Below are 20,096 nucleotides of genomic sequence, written 5' to 3'. Positions count from 1 at the left end.
TGTCCGTTGATGGCGCTATAGTAACGAATTGCGCATGTTTAAGGCAAGGTTACTGAGTAAGAACGTAATTACTGTGGCAGCAGTTCCACGCCAGGTATGTGAATTACATGTTGATCTCGTAATTTCTGCAATGTTTACTTGGTTTCACCATATTTACCTGTTCACCAACTTTTATGTTTATTTTTAGGAAGGAGCAAGCACAGTACTCCAAGGCACCAGAGAGGTACTCCACGCCACCATGTAGAGGATGGCTACATAGGTAAGTGTGGGTTCATTCACTTAACCCAGATGCTTATCTTGTTATTAAAGCATGTTGCTTCCAATTTTATTTGTCAATATCAGTTTATTTTTAAGGGCAAGAAGGCAGAGGTAGGGGGAAGTTTTAGCTCTGCACATGAAGGTAAGAATGAACATTTTGGTGGACACTGCAATTTGAGTTCTGATTGTAAAATAACCAGATATTTAGGACTGAATAAATAACTGTCTGTCTTTACTTTCAGAACATTTGGAGAAGATCAAGTGGCTGACTGAAGAGAAGGTCGAGCTGAGGGCACAGCTGGCACAACAATCAGGTAAAAACAAGACTATAGTTACGCTAGCATCTTGTCATAATAAAACTGCATTTGTCTGAACATGACCCCTTTACTGAAATGCAATACTGTACAGCCTTTCTGAAATTACATGTGTATGGCAGTTTTGTTTATTTCACTATTAAGTTATTGACATTTCATTGTGCTTTTTAGCTTCTGATAAACGTCTGACTGAAAAGAATGTCAAGCCGAGGGCACAGCTGCCTCTACAATCAAGTAAAAACAAGATTATAGTTGCGCTAGCATGTTGTCTTCATGAAACATTTCATTTGTCCTGAATGTCATGCAATTCTCCAAATCATGTCAGACCATTTAAGTACAATATCTGATTACTGTATTACAGGAGCCATAAGGAAGAATCTTTCTAACCGGGATGCCACTGATGAGGCTGTCCAGAACCAGGTCCCCAGGTACCAGAAAGGGGCAGCTGACCGTGCAGGTGGGAGATGTCGTGATTATGAATGACATCTCCAGCACAACCAATATTGCTGCTAAGCTGCAGTACTGTATTTATTTTTGAACTGCTGCTATGTACAGTGTTATATATATGATTGCAAAGCCGCTGATCAGGGTATTGTTAAAAGGCATTGTCATGAAAGCAGCCCACCGGCGGCCCGACTGCGACGCGCGCTATAAAACGTCTGCCGCTGGCCAGATGCATTGCAGAAACGCTCAGCAGCCGCAGCGGTGAAAAGCTAGTGGGCCACTGGCGTGTTGCTTGCTGGGGCAATGTTAACTATAAAAAATGCATTATGTAGTCCTACAATCAAAACATTTTGTGTAACAACCCATTAACAAATATTTGTTAATGGTAAAAAAGCATGCGTTAAGATTTAAGCCGTTACATTTTTACCATCTCTGGAAACATTATCTGTATTTGCAAACACCATCAAAGTTAGTGGTGAACATAATAGACTCAGTTAAATAAGAGCATTGTTTTGGGCATAAACGTCTACTCAGGTAGCCCAATTTTGATTTTGTTGGTCCCAAAGTTGGTGTACTGACCAACCAGATAAGCTCTGAAAGAGATCTTATGTAAAAAGATATAATGTGATAAGATCTGGTGTAATTGGTCAAATACCAATTAGTGGAACATATATCAAAATTGGGCTGCTTTTGTAAAAGCATACGTTTGGAAGGTGTGGGCCTAATGTCAGCGAACACAAGTACTTTCAGTTTCACTTAGTCAACCTCTTACGTTTGGGTCCTGACGGATTTTAGTGACGATTGATGCTAGCTAAATTCTCATTGGCTCAAAAATGACATCCAAGCTCATTACGACTAAAAAGCATGCAAAACAGTGTTTCTAAGTCCGCTTATAACATGCAACTTTGGGCCATACATATATAAATATATAAATAAATAAAAACACTAGTAGCAGTTAGCAAGACGAGAAAGCAATAATATACATAACACTGTACATAGCAGCAGTTTAGAAAGAGTATTACACTAGCAGCAATATTGGTGGTGGTTTTAAAATGATAGATACGCCTATGGCAGGTATGGCAATAATATACATAACAATGTAAACTAGCAGCAATTTTTTGAAAGAGTAGGATGGGGAGTGTGAACAGTATGGTAGATGTATTGAATATTACTGTCATAGTACAGCAGTGATGATGAGTCATCATTCATGACATTAGATGGCATTGCACTATACATTTCCAGAAATGATGCCGCCAACAAAGTGGTCCAAGTTTGGCAAAAAGTACAACAAAGACTGTGAATATCAAGTGGTCCGTGCCTCCACACGTTGTCGACGTTTGATTATTTTTTGTAAATAATTATTTGCTTATGTTAAAATACATGTTTTGCGTTTCAAACTCATAGTGGCTTCAGTTTAATATGTTGCAGTCTCATTAATTGACCGTTACACGCTTCAACAGTATTGGGCTTGTTTTTCAAGCTGCGTTTGCTTGTTTGACTCGCGAGAGTAGGCAACACTGATGCCAATTTTTCAGGTCATTTGTGTCTCAAAGCTCAGAAAACAAAGTTTCGCATAGGCTAATTGACGAACATCAATATGAAGGTTTTTATCCTGCTGATCATGGGAATAGGACTTCTTCACAGCGTATCTGCTGGTCAGTATTAATTTATTTTATATTAAGAAATATTTTTTGTCCGTTATTGTAGGTTTAGTTAATTTTATAGCCTTATAGGCTATTTTGCCTCGGTACGTGAGGGAGTATTTCTGTGAGAATCTCTGGTTAGCTCGAAAAAATCCAGTAATTATAACTATGGCTTTCATAAGATTTAAATATATTTAACAGGTATACAATTATATACTTTTTTCATAAAAGATTTTCTAAGCCATGTTGTAGTATCTAACTTGTCTGAGTAACAGTGCTGAAGCACGGGTTGGCAGTTGCATTTCCAATGGAAAATAACATTGCACGTTTTTTTCTAACGGATGTTGACCAGTGTAACCAGGTCTGTGATTTTAACATAGAGATCTTGTAAAATAAGTATTCTAATGTCTAATTATATCGTTACTAATCTTAGAAAAGAACACATTTGGGTTTAATAAAAGTTACGTTCAGTTTCATTTCTGATGTTTATGAGATTAAGTTGAAGATATACTCATTACAAATGGTTGCCTATACATTTTCAGTTATGTCCTTAAGTGGGCAGTATAATGCCACAAAGTCACTGGACTATCAGGGGTGTATTAATTTAGGCAAATAACGCTTTAGCTGCATGACGTTTCGTCAACGGAACAAAAAACGGGAGGGAATTGAGTCAAAAGGAATATCTGTAACAATGAATACAGTAGCCTATAGTTGAATTGTAAAGACACTGAATGGTTTAAGGAAGATCGATAATGAAAGATTACGTCGGCTTCCAGGGGATACAATTCTTTTTTTACTGTTGACCTTACATATTGAGTTAATAAGGACCAACCAATGACAGTTATATTACTTTAAAAATTGGTTATCGGTATATACAGATCTTTGTATTACAATTATAAATTGTTTTATTATGAAATCAATACACACTCTGTAATTGTACACTATACAATGCCTGGATATAAATATAGTAAATAAGATATCAGGCTTCATCTATAAATCTGCAAAAAAGTAAATAAAACAATAGGAAATATGACTTGAACAGATTGGGCACCTTTTTAGGTGAAAGCACATTCGGTCAAAGATAATTGACCTCTTTAAAGCAAACAAAATATCAGTGCCGGAACATCAAACTCTTAGAATGACCTATGACCATGGTCCGACTCCCAAACATACAATACAATGTCTTCTTACCTGTTAGTCAGTGATTGTGCTCTTGAGTTATAATATATGTATTCTGTACAATCTATTAACAATAAATATTGTAAAATTTGCAAAACAAAAATCATGTTTTAGTATTCAACTGTATTGATCATTAGAAAACGTTTGCATTTATGTGAGCAAAGCTGAAACTGTTAAAAAAGCAATAAAACTGGCCTTCTTCAGACTAGTTGAGTATCTGGCATGTCAGCAATTGTGGGTTTGATTACGGGCTCAAAATGGCCATAAACTATTAACTTTCTTCTGAAAGTCATCAGTCTGTTCTTGTTCTGAGAAATGAAGGCTATTCCATGCGAGAAATTACGAAGAAACTGAAGATCTCATACAACAGCTTTGTACTACTCCCTTCACTGAACAACTCAAACTGGCTCTAACCAGAATAGAAAGAGGAGTGGGAGGCCCCGGTGCACAACTGAGCAAGAGGACAAATTCAATAGAGTGTCTAGTTTGAGAAACAGTCAGTTGGTATTCTGGCTAATGAAAACGATAATAATTCTAAAAGCTACTGCAAACATGGAAGCAATGGAAATATAATAAATTATTGGCAACCCATATTTGGTGCCAAACTGCCAATGATATGCATGACCAATTATTAAAATCTTTAATAAATATAACAGATGTTCATTCCTGGAGTTTTCTAAATAGCATGGACACTTGAATTGGAACCAATATTTCAATAAATAGATTTTACTGGAAATACAGCATTTGTAGTGTATTAAAAAACAGAATCTTCATATTTGTATTAGCCTATGCCCTAAGGCATAAATAATCATTAAGTCATGGCTACTGCTTACTATTTCTCACAATATAGTAAACACTGTATGTAGCTAATTCATTTATTACAATGTAAATGTATTGCTCTTGTATTTCACAAGCAACTGATGATCTACTAAATACACATACACAGCACTGGGAAGTAGGGGTGTTTAGAGATGGCTGCCTGCTTTGTTTTGTGGCATGATGAGACTTGTAGTATTCTGCTGGTGGGCCTTGTGCTGCCGTTTGACTTTCATATATCAAATTATAAAAATATTTTGCAATGTATTTCTGTAATTTGAACTCAGCAGACCAGTTAATGAGCTTATGTGCCACATTCTTTGGTGAGGAAGATTGAGCTACAGCAACTTTTAACTGAACTGTACTCCATGCTTATGCAACTCCTCACATTATGAGTCATTATTTTTCAAATGTATGGATCAGAGGAGAGCAGTGACACATTGTTCAGGACATGGGTCAGCATTTTTTCGGACCCTTTTTTACTCTCCACTTTAAAAAAGTAAATTTTGCGTCCTTAATGGACTTCTTATTATGGGTTGCTGGGTGTATTGCCCGAGTGCATAGTAACACGTCACTGGGACCCTCCAATTAATTTGTAATTGTCAATGTTACTTTTTTCCTTTTTCAATTAGCCTAACAATTTATGCATAATTAAATGACATTACTATTTTACATTATTATTTTTGTTGCTCAATCTGGGTGGGCCAGGCTTTGCTATAAGTGGGCTGGTGACCACCCAGACACACTTGTGCCTATACAACTGTGTCAGTGATTGGATCATCTCTAACCAACCAAAGTATCAAATCCAATTGCACATTTTCTAAATATTACTTTACCCCTGTTCGGTTGGTCAACACAACCTCTACATGAGTGGGTATTAGCAGAAGGTCAGTTGTGATGTATAGTTGATGGAAAACGGCAAAAATAATTGAAAATGTACAGCAAAATAGGATATTCACGTCAAACAACCATAGATTATCTATTATTTTGAAAAAGAAAACCATAAAATGTAAGAGAGGCAATGATAAAAGCTACATTAATGGCTTTACTGCTTGTTGATCAAGCTTAGTTTTGACAATAAACTGCAAGGAAGCAAAAAAATCTGCTATGACAATTTGATGTAGTTCTATGAGGAAAATCCGTTCAAGCCTGGTTTGGAGAGAGCTGCTCAAAATGTCTGTCAGATTATTGCTACTTTCAGTTTGATTTTAAAATGTTGCTTGTTTTTTTTGACACAGGTCTTTTCCTCATTTCTATTGGGCTATAGGTTCCTGTGATATGATACTATTGCCAATTTACTTTATTTCATTGGTAGCGCTGGTGTGTGTGTGTGTGTGTACTGACAAATAGGGAACATCATGAGGACCTTGATTGGGGTCCTCATGCTGTAGCTCATGCCACAGGTCAGTAACATTTCCATACAATTGTAATTTAGTTCAAAAACAGAAAACAATTTTTCATTTTAACAGCTCCTGGATTCAGTTTAACCACGTTTGGTTTTTAGTCGGATACTCTAACCACTAGGTTACTGGCTGCCCCAAATATTCACACATATGCCTTTTTAAAACAGTTTGGATCCTGGAGACTAAGCAGAGTTCCAAGCTCTGTATGTTTTATACGGCCATTACACATTTTACAAAAGGTCCTTTTAATGGTTTTGGAATATAAACATTGCTATTCTACATAATCACGGTTGGGATTACATGTCAATTGCTCAGGATCAGAGTGTTTACAAAATTACGTTTGACAGCGTTTTTGTACTAACTATAACTGTATGCTTGTTTCTTGAGTACTGTTGAATATCGTTTTTAATATATTGTAGTTCCAGTGCTGTCTTAGACTTAATCCTGGCTTAGGCTTTTGTACAGTACATCTAATCTAATCATTTTAGTTTATTTAATTGCTATGAAAACAAAGATTTATTAAAGAAAAATGTTTTTGTCTTGTATTGAGTGCAACAAAATGTTTGCATGTTCTCAATAATATCCATTAGGTAGCAGTTTCATACCAGAAAGATCACTCCCGCTGTGACAGGTAGATTGATTCACTGGGAAATCAGTAAGACATTTGAAAGATAATTTTTGTAATATTATTATTTGTTTTTACCCAATTTTCAATCTCCTCCAAATGTTGTGATGTCCAATTTGCGACTATGGCCGTGCCTCGGTACGGGGTAAAAGACCCCAACAACCCTGGTCTACAAGGCAGTGACCAGTGCCCCACTCGGTGACCTACCTGATTCATGACACACCATTCCCCCATACAATAATTCCATGAGACCTATAACACATCTTATATCTATTTTAGACCTCAGTGTATCAAGTTTATGGTTCATTCTCATCTATAGTCATGTCTGGGGTTCAATGTAGACTCCTATGGAGTTTATTCATAGCATTTAAATAATTAAGTGATATTTCTTTACCTTCCAGCTACACATTCACTGCATTATGTGTACACTGCAACCTCAGGAATACCAGACTTTCCAGAGTTTGTGACTGTTGGGCTGGTGAATAGAGAGCCCATCTCCTACTATGACAGCATCATCCGCACAGAAACTCCCAGACAGGACTGGATGGCAAATAATGAGGGGTCTGACTACTGGGAGAGTCAGACTCAGATCTCCAATGGTACAGAGCAGACTTTCAAAGCCAACATTGATATTCTCAAACAGCGCTTCAATCAGACTGGGGGTGAGTATTGCACCATCCTTATTAAGTTCCATTTCAAATTATAAACTAAACAAATATTTTTGATGTCAATTGCCATTTCTGCCAAGCTCATTGTAGAGTTTATATGTCAGAATGTTATGTTAGAATTGTTGATCTGGATAGACATACTCCCCCATAAGAATATACTAATTAATAAATAATGTATTCATACATTACAAGCCCAAACAGGATCATCATGTGTAGATAAGATATTGGTAGAAATATCACATCAATTTGTTTAAAATTATTCATTTACAATGGGGGACAATTTCATTTAACACACTAGATGATTTTGGTCTACAGTGTGTGCATTAGAGTGAGTGTGTGTGTGTGTGTGTTATGTGTATGGATAGATTTATCTGTTTATTATTCCCACTCTTTAGCTGTGTTCCCTGTCTGTTCCTCTCTGATGATAAAGATTAGGTTAATGATAGTGATAATGATTCATAGTGGAAATAGTGACACTAGTATGGTGAAAAACGGCACATCGAAAGAGTAAAAAGAGAAAAACAGAGGAAGAGGTAAAGCTGGAACAAAGGGGTTAGGAAGAGGAGTGGGAGGTCTGGAAGAGGAGTGAGAGGTCTGGAAACAAATTAAGAAAGGAGGGAGATAATAATGTGAAGGAAGGGCAAGAAATTGGTGCTAGTGGATCAGGTAGGTAAGGAGAATAGAGTGACTGACTGATTGCTGGAGGAATGTGGAGTTGGGGGATGCTGATGAAATAAACAGCTGCAGTAAATAAAGAAATTGGGGAAGTGGAAATGGTAAAGTGTTAAGTAATGGGGGAAGTTCTCATTGGAGAGAATGGAAGGAGAACATTGACTGGATAACAAGAAGGAAGATGGAGACAACAGAACTGGTGACATGGCTTCCGGTTTGAGCATGTAGCGAGCAGACGTGTGAGAAGTGGCTCCGGAATTACTTTTTATTTCACTACCTAATTTTTTCGACATACAGTTTGCCACATCTTTTTTGACAACATGGCTAACGTTAACATTACACAAGCTAGCCCAAGCTCGGAGTTACCTGCTGATCTTGCTAAGTTACACACGGTGCTTCTGTCCGACCTTGCACAGCAAACGGATTCCCTCCTGAAAAAAGCACTCGGCGAGGCACTGCCACCAATTTCGGCATCCCTAGAACTGGTAAAATCGTCTCTTGATTCCCACGAAGAACGTATCCATGACCTGGAAGAAGGGCTAAACGGCCACAGCGACAGGATCGAGGCTATCGAAACAACATGCACCGCACTTCTAGCTGAGAATGAGAGGCTGAAAAACAAAGTGGAGGATTTGGAAAATCGCTTCCGTAGGTCCAATCTGCGAGTCGTCGGTATCCCGGAGCGTATGGAGGGGCCGGACACAGTCAAGTTCATGACTGAATTTTTCGAGGAAGTCTTGGGCAAAGATTTCTTTCCTCACCCCCTCGTTATCTCCTGCGCGCATCGAGTGGGACCCAAGCCGACCGCTGACTCCGGCGCTAGCTCTAAACGGCCGAGGATATTCCTCGTTCTCTTCTACGCCTTCCAAAACAAACACCGCATAATAACGAGGAAACGAGAGCAGCTGTTCTTCAGGGGCCGTAAGGTATTTTTCCATGAGGATGTCAGCGCGGAACTAGGCAAGAAACAAGCCGCCTTTAAAGAAGTTAAATCCTTCCTTTACAAGAAGAACGTCAGGTTTCGCTCTTATCTATCCTGCCCGGCTCCGTGTCCTACACGACGGACAGACGCTGTTCTTCGAGACTCCGGAGAAGGCCAGAGAGTTTTACGATCTTCATTGGGGACAGGGAAAGTAAATTGCCGATATGCTGGAGCACAGACTATCTGAAAGGTTGTTTTAGTTAGTGTCGCTTTCACACATAACTTTGCGTATAGCCATTTCACAAACTGGTCAATTTTAGTAAGATAAATAAGTAACACTATCTGTCACAGGAGAGCTGGATACGTTTTATTTTATTTAGGCTGGCCATTTTGATTTATTTTACATACATTGTCAGTTCAATTGTGCTCTGTATAATTGCACAGCGAGCACTGGTGATCCAGATGCAAATCGGGGATATTTCATACTTAAAATTTTATTTGTTGACTTAGTTTGGTCCCTGTTTTCTGTTTTCTCAAGCTGAGCCAAATAGATAATCGTATATAGGTAGAACACGAATGACTTACTGAGAGAGGAGCCACCCTCAGGTTAGGATAGTAGTTATAGACAACGCTGGATGTCTTGGAAGTTTTTCATCTGGGAATTCCTGCGGTTTTCTTTGTTTGGGGAAGGACATCTAGGTTTGGGGTGTTCAGGTTTTTATTATTATTTATTTTTTATTCCAACTTTAGTTTAATGAGAACTGGGGAACATTTTATGTTCATGACAACACTATCTTTTAAGGATGCACACAGCTATGTTAAACTGTATTTTTGGTTCGTTATTATTACTGTTTTATTTTTCCCCTACACGACTTCACACTGTGTGTGTTGTCATCACTTGTGACCACAAATGCACTTCCATGATGTGGTTCAGGCTAATCATATACATTTTAGATGTCTCCTGTGATAAATAACGCAGGTGGTACAAGCCCAGTAGGGGGAGCTGCAGTCAGGTTTCTGTCCTGGAATGTAAAGGGGTTGAATGGTCCTGTGAAACGTTCTAGGATTTTTTGCAATGATTGCAGACCCCAATGGTCGATATGTCATTGTCTCGGGCCTCCTGTTTCAAACACCCGTTCTTTTGGTAAATGTGTATGCTCCTAACTGGGACGATACTGAATTTGCCAATAAGCTTGTGTCATATCTCCCTAATTTAGATACACATACACTCACCTAAAGGATTATTAGGAACACCATACTAATACTGTGTTTGACCCCCTTTCGCCTTCAGAACTGCCTTAATTCTACGTGGCATTGATTCAACAAGGTGCTGAAAGCATTCTTTAGAGATGTTGGCCCATATTGATAGGATAGCATCTTGCGGTTGATGGAGATTTGTGGGATGCACATCCAGGGTACGAAGCTCCCGTTCCACCACATCCCAAAGATGCTCTATTGGGTTGAGATCTGGTTACTGTGGGGGCCATGTCAGTACAGTGAACTCATTGTCATGTTCAATAAACCAATTTGAAATGATTCGAGCTTTGTGACATGGTGCATTATCCTGCTGGAAGTAGCCATCAGAGGATGGGTACATGGTGGTCATAAAGGGATGGTCAGAAACAATGCTCAGGTAGGCCGTGGCATTTAAACGATGCCCAATTGGCATCATTTAAAGGGGCCTAAAGTGTGCCAAGAAAACATCCCCAACACCATTACACCACCAGCAGCAGCCTGCACAGTGGTAACAAGGCATGATGGATTCATGTTCTCATTCTGTTTACGCCAAATTCTGACTCTGCCATCTGAATGTCTCAACAGAAATCGAGACTCATCAAACCAGGCAACATACTTCCAGTCTTCAACTGTCCAATTTTGGTGAGCTCTTGCAAATTGTAGCCTCTTTTTCCTATTTGTAGTGGAGATGAGTGGTACCCGGTGGGGTCTTCTGCTGTTGTAGCCCATCCGCCTCAAGGTTGTGAGTGTTGTTGCTTCACAAATGCTTTGCTGCATACCTCGGTTGTAACGAGTGGTTATTTCAGTCAAAGTTGCTCTTCTATCAGCTTGAATCAGTCGGCCCATTCTTCTCGGACCTCTAGCATCAACAAGGCATTTTCGCCCACAGGACTGCCGCATACTGGATGTTTTTCCCTTTTCACACCATTCTTTGTAAACCCTAGAAATGGTTGTGTGTGGAAATCCCAGTAACTGAGCAGATTGTGAAATACTCAGCCCGCCCCATCTGGCACCAACGACCATGCCACGCTCAAAATTGCTTAAATCACCTTTCTTTCCCATTCTGACATTCAGTTTCGAGTTCAAGAGATTGTCTTGACCAGGACCACACCCCTAAATGCATTGAAGCAACTGCCATGTGATTGGTTGGTTAGATAATTGCATTAATGAGAAATTGAACAGGTGTTCCTAATAATCCTTTAGGTGAGTATAGATTGATCCTTGCAGGGGATCTGAATTGTACAATTGACCCATTGCTTGATAAATCTAGCCCTAAATCTGCCTCACCGTCTGTAATGTCAAGGGTTTTCTCAGACTTTGAGACGGAATGGCTGCCTAGACCCATGGAGGTTTCGAAATCCAACCTCCAAACAATTCTCTTTCTTTTCTCAAGTCCACCATTCTTTCTCGAGAATAGATTACTTTTTTATAGTTCGCTCTTTCATCCCTGCTGTGGAATCGGTTGAATACTTGGCCATCATCCTTTCAGATCATGCACCACTCATCTTAGATCTTTCTTTCACTTTGAACGTTAGGGAGCAATCCTTCTGGAGACTTAATTCCCTGCTGCTTTCAAATGAGAAATTTTGCGAGCATGTGTCTACTAATATAGATACTTTTCTGGAAGTAAACAAGAAGGAAGGTATATCATATTCTCTACTTTGGGAAACCTTAAAAGCGTACTTAAGAGGACAAATTATCTCCTAAATCTTGATATCATTTTTAGCCAAGGTGATGGCACATCGTTTAGAATCCGTTCTCCCTAAAGTAATCTCTGAGGATCAGACTGGTTTTATAAAAGGTCGTCACTCTTTTTCAAATATTTGCCGGCTTGCTAATGTGATCTACTCTCCCGGTCTCTCTTCGACTGCAGAAGCTGTAATTTCTCTGTACGCGGAGAAGGCCTTTGACCGAGTGGAAATACTTGTTTTCCGTATTGGAAAGGTATGGGTTCGGTGACACGTTTCTGGCATGGATTCGTCTGCTCTATTCGTCCCCACAAGCATGTATTCAAACTAATCAATCTCATTCCAAATGTTTTCCCCTGTCACGTGGGACACGTCAAGGATGTCCTTTATCCCCGCTCCTATTTTCAGTGGCAATTGAGCCTCTTTCGCTTGCATTGAAGTCGTCGTTGGTGTTACGGGGGGTTAAGCGTGGGACTGAGGAACATCGCGTCTCCCTGTATGCGGACGATCTTCTGATTTATATAAGCAATCTAGAAACCAGCGCCCCCGTAATTGTATCACTATTGAACAATTTTTTCTGGCTACAAACTTAATTATCAGAAAAGTGAATGCTTCTCCATTAATGATTCGGCAATGCAAATTAAACAAGAAGCAGTCCCCTTCCACTTAACACACTCCGGTTTCAAATATCCGGGACTAATTTTACACCTCTAGTTAACCAAATGAAAGCTGACTTTCAAAGGTGGAGCAGTCTGCCTCTGACTATTGCAGGGAGGGTACAATCGGTGAAAATGAACGTACTCCCAAAGCATTTGTATTTGTTTCAATGTCTACCGTTATTCCTGGCAAAATATTTTTTTCAATCGATTAATACATCCATTACCTCCTTCATCTGGAAGAATAAAGTTCTGAGAGTTAACAAGGGCTTATTTCAGAGGGGTCGCGATGTGGGGGGACTGGCTCTCCCCAGTTTTATTCACCACTATTGGGCAGCTAACCTGCAGAAAATTGTATTCTGGCTTCATGTGCCAGACACCGACTGGTGTACACTTGAGGCACTCCTGCCACTCGTCATCCCTCCCTGCGTTGGTGTACTCCTCCCTGCCCACAAAGTGGTCCAGCTTTACCTCCAATCCCATAGTACTGTCCACCCTTAAAATTTGGGCCCAGTTCCAAAATCATTACAAATTCACCTCTCCCTCCCCCTTAGGCCCTATTTGCAAGAATCCTTTATTTCCAGCCTCCTCTCTTGACTTATCATTCACTCGGTGGGACAGGAAGCAGCTTTCCTGTTTTTACCCTTTGGCGCGTACGATCACACTGGTGTGATCAATCTAGAGTGGTCCCTGGAGCGTACGATCACACCGGTGTGATTAGAACGTCATGTTTAGAACGCACCATTAGCATACCTAGCTACAAGTAACGTAACAATGGCTGGTAAAACCGCGCTATTATTTACTCACATTTAGCTCAAACAGTGTTTATAACTTTATTTCCTGATTGTAATTGTTTCAAGACCATACTATGATATTAACCAGGTAGAAAGCATTCAAATCGGGACAAGAAGTGTTAGTTACGTACCAACAGACAGCCAACACTAATGCACAAAAACGAATTATATTAGCGACTACTACCAATCAAAACCATTGCAAAAACTTTCTAGAAGTTACGTTCCCCGTTGTATGCATTTTATATAGTTTATTCATTTTCACTGCACTGAATAACTGGTCACGATTTGTTAGCTAGCAGGCAGCTGACGTTTGCTAGCGGTTAGCTGACGTTTTCTAGCTAGCTACAGTAATAAATCAACCAACTTTTGCAGCTCTTAGAATTCGAGTCAACGAGAGAAGCTTGCAATGCAATGCATGTAGTGTTCCTTACCTAGCAAGGTGACTGTTCAAATGCTGGCATGAGTTCAAATGCTGCAGAGTACTGAAGTCACGTGCAAAAAAACTCACGCTGGGGGGTCGGTAAGGAATATTTGAAACTCACGCATGAAAAGGTTAAAAGCTTGTACTGTAGAGAAGGGTTCGATAGTTTTGATAATATATGCCAGAAATATGATCTTTCAGGCAGTAACTTTTGTAGATATCTCCAAATACGCCACTGTGTTAAAGCATTGTTCCCTTCTTTCCCGGTCCTCCCTATTGAGGCAGCATGGGAGGAAATGACCCTCCTCTGTTCGGAAAACTGATATCACGGTTATATTCTCAACTGATGTCTCTTGAAATTCATGACCTTTCAAAAATTAAGAACGGGTGGGAAGTTGATGGTTGAGTTGTCGGACGAACACTGGGAGGGTGCACCACAAAGGATTAACTCATCCTCATCCTGTGCACGCTTGGGGCTCATCGGACATCATTGCTTTTACATCGTTTCTTGCCCGTCGTAGAATCTTATTAGTTTGGACGTCCGCTACTCCACCAGCGGTGGCCGAATGGTTAAGGGATGTTTTATTTTTTCTTTAACTAGAAAAAGTTTAATTCACTTTGAAAGGGTCAGTCCAGAAATTTTACTTAAAATGGCAGCCCTTTGTGACATATTTTGAGAATCTTAAACTATTGCCTGGAGTATGAGACACATTTTTATTTTATCTTCTACTTTTGTTTTTTTTTGTTTTTCTTTCTCTCTAATGTTTTAGTTGTTTAAGATAAAATGAAACTGGAGAATTGTTTTACTTTCTGTATGTTGCATCTTTGATCCTCCAATAAAGAGATTTATAAAAATAAATAAAAGAGCTGGTGACATTACAGGAACAGTGAATAGACCTACTGAAGTGGATTCCATCTACAGATACAGGATCAAAACACTGTTTCTGTTGCTATGAGAGACGGGGCTGGCAGGTCTGATCCAAATGGTTATATTCTGACAGAATATGAGGTGACAGGCTGTGATGTTAGTATCAAGGCACCAGTTATAGGAGTTTTATCTGGAGTTCCCAGGACAGTGACTGTTGTTGGGAGGTTGATGGATGTAGATGAATCTGTGTAACAGCTGGAAAGAAGGTGAAAGTCAGACGGTTCTACGTATGTTAGGAGATGATTTACCTCAGCGTGTAACACTGGAACGTAAAATCCCCAGTGAGAGGTTACAGGAATAAACCACTACAGTGTAACAGTGTTACATGTATGGACACATAGTGAGTGTGTGGAGGAATCAGGGGACATCATGGTGTTGAAACTGTGACTGATATCCTGGATGTGAATAGTCATAGTGGCCTGGTTGATGGAAACGGACACATTGATAGTGAGGAAGATGGTTCTCTGGTGTTTATAGTGGAGGTGATTAACTGAATTGGTCAAACTAACAGGAAGTCAGAGAACCTGGACATTATTGTATCTGCTGCTGAGAGGTTTCTGGGTGTAATACTGACTAAAGATGTTCCCCTCCCAGACCCATGGGACTGTTGGGATGGGATGTTGTTATGGAAATTTTGAACTAAGGTACATTTGAGAAATGTGTCTTTCTATTGGCTGGTATGTAAATCTTTACTTTGATTGTGACACACATATCTGTATAATATCAGAGGATTATTAGGTATTTGGGCCATGTCCTCCTGCCTAGAAGAAGGGTGTCAGTCTTTTGTTCCTCAGGAATGTGGTCCTTGGGGTTGGATCTTTAGGTAAACACAACAGTAAACATTATGGCAGGAAGGATAAGGTGGGGGAGGACAGCATGTGACTTGTGTGATAGGACAAAGGGAATGTGTTTTATTGACATGAGACAGATGGGCAGCATCTTACCACACCCCTTTTCCTCCCTTATATACTGTTGAATGACCTGTATAGAGTTAGAGACTCCTCGGATGATTATGTTTGTAAGCGTTTGACGCGTCTCTCTTATTTGCAAATTATAATAAAACTGTTATAATGTGCCCAGAGAATTTTGTCTCTGTTTCTTACTCCTTTAAGAGTGTCGATCGATGGAATTACCATCACAATGTACATCAGACTGGGACCTGGGAGAGGTCCCAGCCTCCACAAATGAAGTAGAATCCCAGAAGGCAACATGTTATTTTGTAATTTGCAAATTTTCACGCAAAAGAATGGATAGGCATGTCGAATGATATGACGTGTATTCTTTTCACTGATTCCCGGGCAGTAATATTAGTTGACTTCAGAAATGGTTCAGTACTACTCATTGGCATATGACTTGAAATCAACAATAGAAAAAAATAAAAGATCTGAGCACGTCTAAAATAAAGTATCTATTTCCAAAGGGGCCGGTGGAAACAACCAACCCACTTACATATGTATTTTCCTGTATGGCAACATCACTGTCAGTCCTTCTAGTTTAGTCTGTGGGGCTGCCTTGCTGAGTGTGTGTTTGCGTGTGTGTGTGGGTGTGTGTGTGGAGTGGTGCTCCCTCTGTCCTCCCCAGTAGATCAGTCTCCTCAGACTCCCTGAATGTCTCTGATGTGAACTAAGGGGCCAAAGTTGAACAGTTAGTGAAGTGTTAATGATCTCTGTCTCTCTCTCAGGTGTACATGTTGTCCAGAACATGTATGGCTGTGAATGGGACGATGAGACTGGAGTCACAGATGGTTTTGAGCAGTATGGATATGATGGAGAAGACTTCATCGTATTTGACCTGAAGACATTGACATGGATCGCTCCAACACCACAGGCATTCATCACCAAGAACAAGTGGGACAATGACAGAGGATGGATTGAGCAAACAAAAAACTATCTCACCCAGACCTGTATTGAGTGGCTGAAGAAGTATGTGGACTATGGGAAGAGCAGTCTGATGAGGACAGGTACAAAGACACTGAACATGGAGTTGTCATGTTTCATTATTACCAGATAATTACACAGTGCAATCTATTGAGATAAAATGTAATGAAGATTTTAGTTTCTTCTGTTTCTGTCTCTCTCCTTCCCCTTTCTCTTTCACTCTTTCCCTTTGTATTTATCTATCTTCCTTAATCTCTCACCATCTCTTACTGTTTTTCCTAATTCTTTTTTCTCTTCCCTCTGTTCCATTTTACCTTTCCCACTCCTTTTAAATATAACCCCTCTTCTCCTCCCTCGCTATCCATCTTCTCTCTCACCTCCTCTTATTCTATCCATCACTCCCCTTATCTCACCCCTCAGTCTCCCTTAATGTCTCTAATTGCCTGACATTCTTTACTTTTGTGGAGTTAAAGAAATCAGAGGCCTTTTTGGAACAGTGCAGTAGGATGTGCTTCTTATTCTCTACTTTCTCCCTTTGCCCCCCCCCCCCACACACACTCTCTGTCTCCAGTCCCTCCATCAGTGTTTCTGCTCCAGAGGACCCCCTCCTCTCCAGTGACCTGCCATGCTACAGGTTTCTACCCCAGTAGAGTCATGGTGACCTGGATGAAAGATGGACAAGAACAGTATGAAGATGTGGAGGTTGGAGAGACTCTCCAGAATGATGATGGAACGTTCCAGAAAAGTGTCCACCTGACAGTGAAGCCTGAGGAGTGGAAGAAAAACAAGTATCAGTGTGTGGTTCAGGTATCTGGTATCAAGGAGGACTTCATCAAGGATCTGACTGAGGATCAGATCCAGACCAACACGGGTAAGATAAAGAAAGATTTACTGATTAGACCCAAAGAATCCTCCTATTGAACGGGACAGTATTTCTAGAACACTCTGCTCAGGAACACTACCTTTTTGATTGTATACTATATTCACATTGACAGTGGCTGCTTGAACACTTTATTTGAATTGAGAAGAGAAGCTGGTTAAAGTAAATGAGTATGATGCAACTAACCCCATGGTTGGTATCTTACCCCAGTAGCTGGAAAAATGTCCCTTTCCTTAAAAACACATTTGATTAAATACAAATTAATCTGTCAACTGTGGCCGTTTATTTTACTTCATAATCCATTTCCCTAAGCATAGCCACCTTCAACATAGAAAATATCACCACACTCTTCTTTTTTGTGTCAGTAAATAGACATTGATCTTGGGGCAGGGGTGTCTTACCCCATGTTACCCTACATGTATGTGTAACCATACCCTGCTGTCCTGGATCTCTTTATGGTTCACATGTGAACATTACAATGTGAAATGAGATACCCTTTAATTAGGCTTTTGTAAGTATGAGAGGGTATGAGACACCCCAAAATCCTGATCTTAACATTAGAGGTATGTGCTGTTTGGTTCACATTAATACCATCATTTTGTCATGTTTTATGTGATGCTTCTTGAGTGGGAATGCAGTCTTCAGAATACTCTTGAATTGTGTCATACCAATTGTCAGTAACATCCTGTTCTTCTGTGTTTCAGGCTTCGTTCCAGCTAACAGTAAGAGCCTTGTTGTTTCTTATTCAAATGTTTTCACTGAAACAGAAATCAAATACTTTATCATGGAAAGGTTATCTATTTATTATAACTTTTTGGATGCATTTGGCTTGACCGTGCCTGTTTTAAAGTGTGGTTTTGCCTTGTTTGCTTGTAGCTTCTGATGATGGTTCCAACTCCTCCAACAACACTGCTCCAAAAGCATGAGGTCTGTTACCAATATCAAACAGGTGAATATCCCATTGATGTCTATTTGTCTTTGAAATGTAAACTTTCTCCCCATCACCTAATTTCATGTAATAATGCTACAATAGTTTGAGTTAATATAGAAGGATCTAAGGATCAAATCTCAAGGATTTGGATGTTTTTTTTTGCAGTGCATGTTTCATTTTTGCCGGAGCCGGCTAAGAAGAGCGAATGTCTCTAACTGAGTGAGTGACCTTGTTAAATGGCATAGTGGTTAGAGAAGCTGACTTATAGGTCCTGAGTTCGTATCTCCTCGCGTATTGACGAAAACTTTGCTTGCAAAACCTGAAACTGTATAAGGTTATATTGCGACTGTTTCTGGCATGGAATAGTTCATCTTCAGTCTCGCTTGAAATTGATCGATTCTTATGATTATTCCTAGGAAGGTAGTAGATGCTAGTAAGCCTATTACTGGCTAATAAGCTGTTAAAATGGCCAGTGGCAAAAGCAATACATAGCCACTATTTGTGGTGGAGCTAAACTTAGTAAGAAACGTAAGTCAGTTTAACTGTATCAATGTCATTCACGAATGTCCAATGAACTATTAAAACAGCCAGTAGCAATAGAGGATCGTGGTGTAGTGGTTAACGACACAGCCTTTCATGTGAGCAACCCGGGTTCGAATCTTGAAGCAGACACATTTTCTGTTGCGGGCCGGCTGAACTAAGCTTTCCTGGTTTCTTGTTTATACAGCATAAGAAAACACTTTTCTGTCTTCACAGAGGAGAATCACAGACGAGAGGAAAGACCACAGTGAAAGTTGAAGTGATGTGATGCATCCAAACAAAAATATATATCTAAAACAGGACTACATAAAATCTACAATGACAAAAATATTGTTTTTACAGTAACTGGATATTGTGTTGTTTGTATGTAATCTAGTTTGAGAAGACATAAAAAGTTTAGTTTATTTGTGTCTGCATCTTTTATAGCATTGGCATTGTTTTGGTGTTTTTCTTATTTCCAATATAGTCATTGTAAATAGTATAATGTGAATTGTCAATCAAGATGTCATGATGTCTTTAATTTGGCTTAAAGCCAAAGCAAGGAGTGGCTCAAGAACAAAACATTTTTGAATTGAATTTCCTAGAATGGCCCTGTCAAAGTCCTGTTTTCAATCCCACTCTAAATGTCACATTTCAGTGTAACATTTCTTATTAATTCCAAACATTTGATACTTGGTCAGTTGTTTGAATACTTTTGCAAGGCACTGTATGTATATAATAATGGCCAAAGCTATGTTGTTTTATCCCTAATCCACACCCTGGCATAAGGATTATCACTTTTCAGATAATAATTGAAAATATGAATAACCTCTATCACATACCAATAGAACTTTCTATACCTTGCAAATGTTAATATTAATATAAACTAGTGATAAAATCATGCCTCCTTTTTACCCCTCAACAATGGATCTTCAGGTTTTTTGATGCATCCTCTTTGGTGTCCAGAAATGCTTTGTGACAATGTTCATTATCTTTTCTTCCCTATGTAATGGTTTATAAATCATTTGCTCTGTTCTTTACAGTTTTATTATATAGATATTTAAGGTAGATTAGCCTAAATACCAGAATAGCTGTGCTGTCATCATGTCAAGAAGATGGAAAGAGAGTAGAAACAGACTGACACACAGGCTATGTTGAAGGAGATAATTATTATGTAGGGTGATTTAAGAGAGAACTTGGCTGGAGGAGTACTGTCAAAAAT

At 39.5% G+C, this 20,096-nt stretch overlaps 2 protein-coding genes across 2 annotated transcripts in view; both read left to right on the top strand.

Annotated features, from left to right (window-relative positions):
• The window catches only part of LOC114828690 (BOLA class I histocompatibility antigen, alpha chain BL3-7-like), a 593,411-nt gene that overhangs the window by 514,752 nt on the left and 58,563 nt on the right, over positions 1 to 20,096 (top strand). The window lies entirely within an intron of this gene.
• On the top strand, positions 2,516 to 19,951 carry LOC105010185 (major histocompatibility complex class I-related gene protein). Its single transcript, XM_013131354.4, has 7 exons — positions 2,516 to 2,671; positions 7,084 to 7,344; positions 16,349 to 16,627; positions 17,116 to 17,415; positions 18,129 to 18,146; positions 18,301 to 18,373; positions 19,112 to 19,951. The coding sequence occupies exons 1-6, from the start codon at positions 2,614 to 2,616 to the stop codon at positions 18,348 to 18,350; spliced, it is 966 nt and encodes a 321-aa protein (XP_012986808.2). The 5' UTR covers positions 2,516 to 2,613; the 3' UTR covers positions 18,351 to 18,373; positions 19,112 to 19,951.

The sequence above is a fragment of the Esox lucius genome, chromosome 10 (assembly GCF_011004845.1).
Source record: "Esox lucius isolate fEsoLuc1 chromosome 10, fEsoLuc1.pri, whole genome shotgun sequence".
NCBI classification, from domain to species: domain Eukaryota; kingdom Metazoa; phylum Chordata; class Actinopteri; order Esociformes; family Esocidae; genus Esox; species Esox lucius.
Note: the sequence above shows the minus strand (reverse complement) of the source record. Positions and strands in the feature narration are given on the sequence as shown.

Excerpts from the sequence above, each read along its gene's own strand:
- LOC105010185 (XM_013131354.4), top strand. The coding sequence starts at position 2,614 with ATGAAGGTTTTTATCCTGCTGATCATGGGAATAGGACTTCTTCACAGC. Across the intron at positions 7,345-16,348 it reads GCGCTTCAATCAGACTGGGG|GTGTACATGTTGTCCAGAAC; the intron begins GTGAGTATTGCA and ends TCTCTCTCTCAG. Across the intron at positions 16,628-17,115 it reads GAGCAGTCTGATGAGGACAG|TCCCTCCATCAGTGTTTCTG; the intron begins GTACAAAGACAC and ends CTCTGTCTCCAG.